At 39.8% G+C, this 11,576-nt stretch overlaps 1 protein-coding gene across 16 annotated transcripts in view; it reads left to right on the forward strand.

The window, feature by feature from the left end:
• The window catches only part of DTNB (dystrobrevin beta), a 255,173-nt gene that overhangs the window by 157,531 nt on the left and 86,066 nt on the right, over positions 1–11,576 (forward strand). For all 16 annotated transcript variants that reach the window (XR_010934112.1, XM_067703517.1, XM_067703515.1 and 13 more), the window contains exon 10: positions 10,626–10,703. Coding sequence is in view for 15 of the 16 variants with exons in the window: in XM_067703517.1 (XP_067559618.1) it covers positions 10,626–10,703 (78 nt within the window). In the remaining variant the exon portion in view is untranslated. The remainder of the gene's footprint in view (positions 1–10,625; positions 10,704–11,576) is intronic.

An 11,576-nucleotide genomic window follows, 5' to 3' on the forward strand; every position in this document is an offset into this window, starting at 1 on the left:
TACAGGAAGCTAAATTTTTACTTTCTAATAGGAGTTTTTTTTTTTTAATAGATCTTTATTGGAGTATAATTGCCTCACAATACTGTGTTAGTTTCTGTTGTACACCAAAGTGAATCAGCCATATGCATACACATGTCCCCATATCCCCTCCCTCTTGAGCCTCCCTCCCATCCTCCCTATCCCACCCCTCTAGGTCATTGCAAAGCACTGAGCTGACCTCCCTGTGCTATGCAGCTGCTTCCCACCGGCCAACTGTTTTACATCTGGTAGTGTATATATGTCAATGCTACTCTCACTTCGCCCCAGCTTCCCCCTCCCCACACCGTGCCCTCAAGTCTGTTCTCTTTGTCTACATCTTTATTCCTGCCCTGCCTCTAGGTTCATCAGTGCCATTTTTTTTGATTGCATATACATGTGTTAGAGTACGCTATTTGTTTTTCTCTTTCTGACTTACTTCACTCTGTATGACAGACTCTAGGTCCATCCACCTCACTACAAATAACTCAATTTCGTTTCTTTTTATGGCTGAGTAATATTCCATTGTGTATATGTGCCACATCTTCTTTGTCCATTCATCTGTTGATGGACACTTAGGTTGCTTCCATGTCCTGGCTATTGTAAATAGAGCTGCAGTGAACATTGTGGTACATGACTCTTTTTGAATTACGGTTTTCTCAGGGTATATGCCCAGTAGTGTGATTGCTGGGTCATATGATAGTTCTATTTTTAGTTTTTTAGGGAGGCTCCAAACTGTTTTCCATAGTGGTTGTATCAATTTACATTCCCACCAGTAGTGCAGGAGGGTTCCCTTTTCACCACACCCTTTCCAGCATTTATTGTTTCTAGATTTTTTGATAATAGCCATTCTGACTGGTGTGAGGTCATACCTCACTGCAGTTTTGATTTGCATTTCTCTAATAATTAGTGATGTTGAGCATCTTTTCATGTGCCTCTTGGCCATCTGTATGTCTTCCTTGGTGAAACGTCTATTTAGGTCTTCTGCCCATTTTTTAATTGGATTGTTTGTTTTTTTGACATTGAGCTCCATGAGCTATTTGTATATTTTGGAGATTAATCCTTTGTCTGTTGTTTTATTTGCAAATATTTTCTCCCATTCTGAGGTTGTCTTTTTGTCTTATTTATGGTTTCCTTTACTGTGCAAAAGCTTTTAAGTTTAATTAAGCCCCAATTGTTTATTTTTATTTTCGTTACTCTAGGAGATGGGTCAAAAAAGACCTTACTGTGGTGTATGTCAAAGAGTGTTCTTCCTACGTTTTCCTCTAAGAGTCTTATAGTGTCTGGTCTTACATTTAGGTCTTTAGTCCATTTGGAGTTTATTTTTGTGTATGGTGTTAGGTGGTGTTCTAATTTCATTCTTTTACATGTAGCTGTCCAGTTTCCCCAGCACCACTTACTGAAGAGGCTGTCCTCTCTCCATTGAATGTTCTTGCCTCCCTTGTTGTAAATTAGGTGACCATATGTTCGTGGGTTTATCTCTGGGCGTTCTATCCTGTACCATTGATATGTATTTCTGTTTTTGTGCCAGTACCATACTATCTTTATTACTATAGCTTTGTGGTATAAGTTGAAGTCAGGGAGCCTAATTCCTCCAACTCCATTTTTCTTTCTTAAGATTGCTTTGGCTATTCAGGGTCTTTTGTGTTTCCATATGAATTGTGAAATTTTTTGTTCTAATTCTGGGAAGGATGCCATTGGTAGTTTGATAGGGATTGCATAGAATCTGTAGATTGCTTTGGGTAGTACAGTCATTTTCACGATATTGATTCTTCCAATCCAAGAACATGGTATATTTCTCCATCTGTTTATGTCATCTTTGATTTCTTTCATCAGTGTTTTATACTTTTCTGAGTACAAGTCTTTCACCTCCTTAGGCTGGTTTATTCCTAGGTATTTTTGTTGTTGTTGTTGCGATGGTAAATGGGATTGTTTCCTTAATTTCTCTTTCTGATTTTTCGTTATTGGTGTATAGGAATGCCAGAGATTTCTGTGCATTAATTTTGTATCCTGCAACCTTACCAAATTCATTGATTAGTCCTAGTAGTTTTCTGGTGACATATTTAGGATTTTCTATGTATAGTTATCATGTCATCCACAAACAGTGACAGTTGTACTTCTTTTCCAATTTGTATTCCTTTTATTTCTTTTTGTTCTCTGATTGCCGTGGCTAGGACTTCCAAACCTATGTTGCATAAGAGTGGTGAGAGTGGACATCCTTGTCTTGTTCCTGATCTTAGTGGAAATGCTTTCAGTTTTTCACCATTGAGTATGATGCTCACGGTGGGTTTGTCATATATGGCCTTTATTATGTTGAGGTGGGTTCCTTCTATGCCCATTTTCTGTAGAGTTTTTATCATAAATGGGTGTTGAATTTTGTCAAAAGCTTTTTCTGCATCTATTGAGAGGATCATATAGTTTTTATTCCTTAATTTGTTAATATGGTGCATCACATTAATTGATTTGCGTATATTGAAGAATCCATGCATCCCTGAGATAAATCCCACTTGATCATGGTGTATGATACTTTTAACGTGTTGTTGGATTCTGTTTGCTAGTATTTTGTTCAGGATTTTTGCATCTCTGTTCATCAGTGATATTGGTCTATAATTTTCTTTTTTTGTGATATCTTTTTCTGGTTTTGGTATCAGGGTGATGGTGTCTTCGTAGAATGAATATGGGCGTGTTCCTCCCTCTGCAATTTTTTGGAAGAGTTTGAGAAGTGTCAGTGTTAGCTCTTCTCTAAATGTTTGATAGAATTCGCCTGTCAATCCGTCTGGTCCTGGACTTTTGTTTGTTGGAAGATTTTTAATTACTGTTTCAATTTCATTACTTGTGTTAGGTCTGTTTATGTTTTCTAATTCTTCCTGGTTCAGTCTTGGAAAATTGTACCTTTCCAAGAACTTGTCCATTTCTTCATGGTTGTCCATTTTATTGGCATATACTTGTTTTTAGTAGTCCCTTATAATCCTTTGTGCTTCTGCAGTGTCAGTTGTGATTCCTCCTTTTTCATTTCTAATTTTATTGATTTGCATCCTCTCCCTTTTTTTCTTGATGAGTCTAAGGGTTTAACAGTTTTGTTTTGTTTATTTTCTCAAAGAACCAGCTTTTAGTTTTACTGATCTTTGCTATTGTTTTCTTCATTTCTATTTTATTTATTTCTGCTCTGATTTTTATGACTTCTTTCCTTTTACTGACTTTGGGTTTTCTTTGTTCTTCTTTCTCCAGTTGTTGTAAGTGTATGGGGTAGATTGTTTATTTGAGATTTTTCTAGTTTCTTGAGGTGAGATTGACTTGCTATGAACTTTCCTCTTAGAACTGCTTTTGCTGTATCTCATAGGTTTTGGGTTGTCGTGTTTCCGTTGTCATTTGTTTCTATGTATTTTTTAAATTTTTTCTTTGATTGCTTCAGTGATCTCTTGTTTATTTAGTTAGCCTCTGTTTAGCCTCTGTGTATTTGTGTTTTTTACATTTTTTTTTCCTGTAATTGATTTCCAATCTCATAGCGTTGTGGTCAGAAAAGACGCTTGATGCGATTTCAATTTTCTTAAATTTTCCGAGGCTTGGTTTGTGACCCAAGATGTGATCTGTCTTGGAAAATGTTCCATGTGCACTTAAGAAGAAAGTGTATTCTGCCACTTTTGGGTGGAATGTTCTATAAATATCAATTAAATCTATCTGGTCTATTGTGTCATTTAAAGCTTGTGTTTCCTTATTTATTTTCTGTTTGGATGATCTGTCCATTGGTGTAAGTGGCATGTTAAAGTCCCCTACTATTATTGTGTTACTGTCAATTTCTCCTTTCATGGTTGTTAGCATTTGCCTTATGTATTGAGGTGCTCCTATGTTGGGTGCATAAACAATTATAATTGTTATATCTTCTTCTTGGATTGATCCTTCGATCATTATGTAGTATCCTTTGTCTATTGTGATAGTCTTTATTTTAAAGTCTATTTTATCAGATACGAGTATTGCTACTCCAGCTTTCTTTTGATTTCCATTTGCATGGAATATCTTTTTCCATCCCTTCACCTTCAGTCTGTATATGTCGCAAGGTCTGAAGTGGGTCTCTTGTAGACAGTATATATATGGGTCTTGTTTTTGTATCCATTCAGCCAGTCTGTGTCTTTAGTTGGGGCATTTAATCCATTTACATTCAAGGTTATTATTGATATGTATGTTCCTATTACCATTTTCTTAATTGTTTTGGGTTTGTTTTTGTGGGTCTTTTCTTCTCTTGTGTTTCCCACCTAGAGAAATTTCTTTAGCATTTGTTGTAAAGCTGGTTTGGTGGTGTTGAATTCTCTTAGCTTTTGCTTATCTGAAAAGCTTTTGATTTCTCCGTTGAATCTGAATGAGATCCTTGCTGGGTAGAGAAGTCTTGGTTGTAGGCTTTTCTCTTTCATCACTTTAAGTATATCCTGCCACTCCCTTCTGGCCTGCAGAGTTTCTGCTGAAAAATCAGCTGATAACCTTATGGGGATTCCTTTATATGTTATTTTTTGTTTTTCTCTTGCTGATTTTAATATTTTTTCTTTGAATTTAATTTTTGTTAGTTTGATTAATATGTGTCTTGGTGTGTTTTTCCTAGGGTTTATCCTGTATGGGACTCTCTGTGCTTCCTGGACTTGGGTGACTATTTCCTTTCCCATGTTAGGGAAGTTTTCCACCATAATCTCTTCAAATGTTTTCTCAGACCCTTTCCTTTTCTCTTCTTCTTCTGGGACCCCTGTAATTCGAATGTTCATGCATTTAGTGTTGTCCCATAGGTCTCTAAGATTGTCTTCAGGGGCTTCCCTGGTGGCACAGTGGTTGGGAGTCCACCTGCCGATGCAGGGGACACGGGTTCGTGCCCCGGTCCGGGAGGATCCCACATGCCGTGGGGCGGCTGGGCCCGTGGGCCGTGGCCGCTGGGCCTGTGCGTCCAGGGCCTGTGCTCCGCAATGGGAGAGGCCACAGTGGTGAGCAGCCCGTGTACCACAAAAAAAAAAAAAAAAAAAAGATTGTCTTCAATTCTTTTCATTCTTTTTTCTTTATTCTGTTCCTTGGCAGTTATTTCCACCATTTTTTCTTCCAGCTCACTTATTCGTTCTTCTGCCTCAGTTTTTCTGTTATTGATTCCTTCTGGTGTATTTTTCATTTCAGTTATTGTGTTGCTCATCTCTGTTTGTTTGCTCTTTAGTTCTTCTAGATCTTTGTTAAACATTTCTTGTATTTTCTCAATCCATGCCTCCATTGTATTTCCAAGATTCTGGATCATCTTTACTATCATTACTCTGAATTCTTTTTCAGGTGGATTGCCTATTTCCTCTTCATTTATTTGGTCTTGTTGGTTTTTACCCTGCACCTTCATATGTGACATATTTTTTTGCCGTCTCTCTCTTTTTTTTTTTTTTTCTTTATGAGTGGGATTGTGTTCCTGTCTTACTGGTTGTTTGGCCTGAGGCTTCCAGCACTGGAGTTTGTAGGCTGTTGGGTAGAGTTGGGTCTTAGTGCTGAAATGAGGACATCCATGAGACCTCACGCTGGTGAATATTCCCTGGGGTCTGAGGTTCTCTGTTAGTCCACTGGTTCCGACACGGAGCTCCCACCGCAGGAGCTTTGGCCCGACCCCCGGCTCGTGAACCAAGATCCCGCAAGCCACATGGGGTGGCAAAAAAAGGAAAGAACAATAACAAAGTAAAAAACAAAATTAGACTAGGAAACTAACAGATATGTTAGTTTTAAAAATAAAAATATAGATGAATCAACAACCTGAAGGTACAACGGTACCATAATAGCAAAGAAGAGGACGAGGGAAAAGAGAAAACAAAAAACGGGGAAAAGGCCTTGGCTGTGCAGGGCAAGGCCTGAGCAAGGGCGAGGTTTGGGTGGTAGGCGGGGCCTATGCTTAGAACCTGCAGGGCTGGAGAAGGCCCTAGGGGCTATGGGGGGTGGGGCTTAGGCTCAAGGAACAGAAGGGGCCCAGGTGTGCCCCCCAACCCTGGTCTCAGAGGGCAGGGGACCTCACCTGGGAGCCCAGCAGGCTTCCTGGGCTTGAGTGGGTGGGGCAAACACCCTCCTCTCCTCTCCAGCTCTTCCTGTCCTGGAGGGCCCCTCCCACCTGCTTCTCCTGTTCTCCCCTTGGCCTTCTTCCTATGCCCCCAGGTTCAATGCAGGGGGGGTGGGGGGACCTTGGAGAGCAGAGGACCATCCTGGGAGCTCAGCAGGCTCCCCGGGCCTAGTGGGTGGGGCACACGCCCTCTACTCCTCTCCCCCTCCTCCCAGAGGACCCCTCTCTCCTGATCTCCCCAGCCTCCCTCCTGTGCCCTCAGGACTCACGGGGCCTGGAGGGCGCTTTGGAGGGCAGGGGACCAGCCTGGGAGCTTAGCAGGCTCCCTGGGCCCGAGTGGGCGGAGTAGTCACCCTCTGCTCCTCTCCCACTCCTCTCGGAGGGCCGCTCCTGCGCTCCTTTTAATTAAAAGTAAATTAAATTTTACTTTTAATTTAAAGTAAATTAAAATCCATCTTTATAATGATCAGAGTATTCAAATGAACAGCTACAATTTAAATGATGACACTCAAATATTTTCAAACTTCACATCTCACCTGGGTTCCATTCTCTTAATTCCAACTACTTGGAAGCAGGTAAGATATCATTTACCTGTGCTTACCAATGCCACTTCAGATTCAGCGACTTCACAACTGCAATCAGTTCACCCTTGCCTTCCTACTCATTCTCTCTACTCCCACCAGTCCAACACCAAATCCTGTTTCCTACTCTTGTGTTCCCAAGTTTGGATATGTTATCACTATCTACCCAGTAGTCGAGGTAAAAATCTCAGTTATTCTTTATTCACTAACCGTGTGTACTTAATCTGTCACTACATCTTATCCATATTACCTGCACAGTGTTTTCCCTTTTGTCTGTTCCCCATCTTAACTACCACTGTCCACCCTCATAATCACTGATATGGACAATTGCCATAACCTCTTCATTGAAGTCCCAGCTTCCATTCCCTCCTCCTTCCAAACCTCTCCACATAAATGATTTTTAAATGGGGATGTACATTAAAAAGAATCCTCTTGCCCCTAGAGATTCAGATTCACTAAATTGAGGGTAGAGCTTGGATCTCTCATTATATAAAAAACTTCCCAGATGATTCCAGTGCACACCTGGATTAAAACCAATATTTTACAAGCTTCTGGAGTTATCATTTCAAAAGCCTGCTATAGTCACATCGTCCTTTGGCTTAAAAAGTTCTAATGCTTCCCCCACTGCCTACAGTATAAAGTCCAAACTTTGCTTGTGATAGAACAGGTGTCATTCACATCCGGGCCCTCATCTCCCTTTCCGGATGCATTTTCAACTACTCCCCTCCCAAGGCCTTTGAGTCTAGCCAAATAAGTTACACCCAAATATGCCATGTACTTTTGGATCTTTGTGCCTTTTTCCATACCATTTCTTCTAAGTTGCCCTTAGCTTTTTTCTATATCTGGAAAACTCTCTCCTCAATGTCACTTACACCTGACTATACCCCTTTTTCTTCCAGGCAGGAGTAACAGCTCTTCATCTGTGACTCCACAACACTTTGTGTATACTTGTGTTGCTGCTCTCATTGCTTTGGATTGTGATGGTTTGTTCACATACGTATAGTTAGGTTATTAAGATAAAGATAGTCCTACTTATCTTGTATGAGTAGGCACCCAGGAGGCATGCCTCTTTCCTTTTGATTAAGAATTAACAGATTCTCTTGGGAATTCCCTGGCGGTCCAGTGGTTAGGAATTCTCTTGGGAATTCCCTGGCGGTCCAGCGCTTTTCACTGTCAGTGGCTCAGGTTCAATCCCTGGTCAGGGAGCTAAGATCCCACAAGCCTCACGGCACCGCCAAAAATAGGAAAGAAAAAAAAATTAGCAAATTCTAAAAAAAAATTTAAAAAAAAGAACAAATTCTAAGTCTTCTTTTTATACCCACCTTTTCTAACTAGCAAATTACCTTCTGTCTAGATCATTCATCTGTTTCTATCTCCTCATCCAAAAAATTGGCCTGTCTTATTAACAAAAGGAACCTCTCAAATCTCTGTACCAAGTGATGGTTGGTGGTCACTTGGGTATCATGGGACTCATTAGTGTCTAAAAATACCTTGCTGAGATCTTCACCAATGGAAGATATAGAACATCTGGTAACATGTTCAAGATATTCAGCAGGTTTTGAATGTTAAAGATCAACAAAACTGATGTGGTGAGTTGTGTCAATTCTACTGCTTCGTAAGTTTCTGTAACTGGTACCATTAATGTCTGCTTCACACCTAGAAGCATTCTTTTTTTTTCTTAAGCCAGAAGTCATTTTTGGTGTATTACAGCTCCTAAGACCACATCTAAGCTGTCGGCTTTCACAGTGAATTGTGGGCCTAGTGGTAGATTCTGCAGGAAAGACCCGCTTTAAGTTTTCAGATGCCTCTTTCATCTTGGACTATAAACTCATACCTGTTTCCCTAACAAAACATTAGGAGTTCAGAAATGGTATGAAATTTGGGTGCAGTTATGATTAGTTTACAACTTACAATGTAATCATTACTGTCTGGTTTTGAGTATTAGAGAAGAGGCTTTGATATGTGTGCTGAAAGATGATAATTGATCATGATGTCTACCAAGAGATAGAGGTAATTATTAAAGACTTCTGTGGCATCAGACCAAACAAAATGCTACAAATCATGGGATTTTATCACATAGATCCACGCTTAGGGAATTAAAAAACTTTTTTTTCCCGATTGTCATTTTTCCTCGGAGAAAGTCAGAAAGGAAATTGAATGCAGTAGTATCTTCAATATTGAAATATACTGGGTAACTACATAAGTTCTGAAATCAACATGAATATGTCCTTATCTTGTTTTGGAAATGGGTTGCTAATAATAGTATATTAAAGAAGCAAAGGCCATTGTGTTTGCAGGACCAGAATGTTTCTGGTGCCTTCTGTATGAAAAGTTATGATGCTGCATTTGTTTCTTTCATAGGCATTGTCTCCTTGTTCCCTTTGGACAATGGATTTAAAGGAATCAGAGGCAAAAATATAAATTTGGGGCTAAAATGAAGCTAGTTTCTGTGTTCACTTCTGTTATTAATCAACCTAAAACAGTTGATTAATTGATTATATCTCAGCACAGCACTACCTTTAGGCTTGAAAGTTTGGAGGCAAAATTGGATAGCTGCCTGGAAAGTAGGTAATGAGATAAATAACATGGAATTTAATTCTAGCCTAGAAAGGCATATTTCAATTCTGAATGTCTTACTTTGTCACACAAAGGGAGGAATGTGTCTGCTTTAAGCACAGCATACTGCTTAAAAATCAAGAGACCTAAATCGATTCCCTGCAAATTACTTCCCATCTTTGATCCTCTCCATTAAATGAGAAATCATTAAAAATATTTCCCTACCCAGAAGTGAAGTTGGTTTTTTTTAAAAAGGAGGGTAGAGATAGATAGATGTAGAGGTCGATCCATCCATCCGTCCCTCTTAAACTTTTCTCTAAGTACATTGGATCTACCTGAAAATTTTCCCTTGAGCCTGTGTTTGAATGGACTATGAAACCTGCAAAAACAATAAAGGTTCTGGCCCCTTAATGTTCACCAGGACTTGCTGAGTATAACCTCTAAAAAACAATTTCATAGTTAACTCAGCTCTTAGAGATAAGGAGGAACCAGGAGGTAGTTCCCAAACACTTAAATATGAGAGAAGGACTTTTCTGTTTCACTTTTCTGCTCTTGATGGACAGATTTCTCTGAAAAGTACTTCTTTCAGTTTAGGAGAGGAAGTGAGAGATTTCCCAGGAGGAGTATTTAGCAATAGTCATGTGGTTCCAAGTGCAAGACAGAAGCCCTTTGTAACTGAACCTGGTGGGGAAGGAGAGGGGCTGAAGAAGGGCTGAAAGGCAGAATCACAGATTCTTTTTGATAATTTTGGAGTTGTTCATTCAAGACTCTCACAAGAGGATGAAAGAGACCTTGAGTCCAGAAAACCAGCCGCTAAAGACAAGTTATCAAAAATGCTTACTTCAAATTTACATTTGGATTAGTTTATGAAAGAAAACCTTCTAATCAGAGTACAGGTATGAACTCATTGTTAAGATTCTAGTAGAGGATTAATAAAAGAACTTAGTATTTAACAATTTAATTGTTTCGGTAAAAAGTATACAAACTAAATCTTAGGGAAGACAGTGAGCTCTCACCAAATCTCAGGAAAAACATGCATGTTGCTGTTGTGACCTTTGTGACACACCACAGATGCCACACACCTAGCGATCCTGTACACAACTGAAATGCACAATGCAGATTCTTGTGTGCTAAAACTGTAAAACAAGAGCCACTGGAGCTATATCCCTGTAGCCGTGCGGGTACAGTTCGTTGCTCCTGTCCGGGTAGCACATGGCTCTGGGGTCCTTTGGCTTTGTGCGAGAGGACCTTCTTGTTGAGTTTACTTAGGCTGAAAGTATCAATTTCTACCCCCACTCCCTATGGGTCCCACTGTGCTTATCAGGAATGATAGTTGGTCCTTTGCCCTCATCACTTTTTCATTTGTTTCCCCTAGTCTCACTGGTAATTATTCATATAATGTCAACGTCTTTTCTTTTCAGTCCTCCTCGCCCTCTGATGAATGTGAATGACACCATGGTGAGCCACATGTCCTCTGGGGCGCCCACTCCCACCAAGAGGTACGTGATGCTTGCGCGGCAGTTACCACTCACCGTTGGGTACTGGCCTCTGGCCTGGGAAGCAGAGCATTCCACAGGGCAGAAAGGACTGGCTTTCCTCCCCTCCTTTGACTGTCTTTTTATATTATTTTCGACTTTTTATCTTCCTTTTTTTCCCTACTAACTTATAAATATAGCAACTGAAGGAGGCTGCTTTGGAGTGGTGCCTGAGGTGGAAGCTCTCCATTTGTGACAAGCAGTGAACATAGTGTCAAAGCAGATTAGGCATGTTTGAGCTCTTTTTTTTTAACATCAAACAATATTTTGATGAGCACGAATTTCAACAGTTTTGCATTAGAGTTCTTGAAGCGTCAAAGATCATTTCTGCTTCCTGATTGGACTCTGTAAATTGAGCTAATTCCTTACATTCTAAATCATTCCACATAGAATTCATAAGCATTTAAGCTGAAAAGCCTGAGTCCCTCTCAGTTACACAGGGAGTTTCCTTAGGGTCCTTCAAGGAGCTAGAACCGTCTCCTCCTTTCTTCTCTTCATTTAGTTTACTCTTCTCCAGAATTCTCTTAGGCAGGACTTAAAAGATCTGTATGAGATGGTTTACTTTCTGTCTGATTTAAGCTGTTCTGTCACCAGAGCAATGCAGAAAGTCCCTCAAGGCACAACCAGTAAAGAATTCTTTCTAACAGTCATCACTCAAAAAAAACAAAAAAACAAAACGAAAAAGAATGAAGGCATTCCAACCCACTCCCCAAGTCCTTCCTGAAGAAAAGCACTTTGTACTGCAAACCTGAAGAAAACCATACGTACCCATTGCTTTGGATCAAGTTAGCTATAGAAATGTTATTTACTAATAATACTTTGACTTAATATATATAA

The sequence above is a fragment of the Pseudorca crassidens genome, chromosome 14 (genome assembly GCF_039906515.1).
Source record: "Pseudorca crassidens isolate mPseCra1 chromosome 14, mPseCra1.hap1, whole genome shotgun sequence".
NCBI lineage: Eukaryota > Metazoa > Chordata > Mammalia > Artiodactyla > Delphinidae > Pseudorca > Pseudorca crassidens.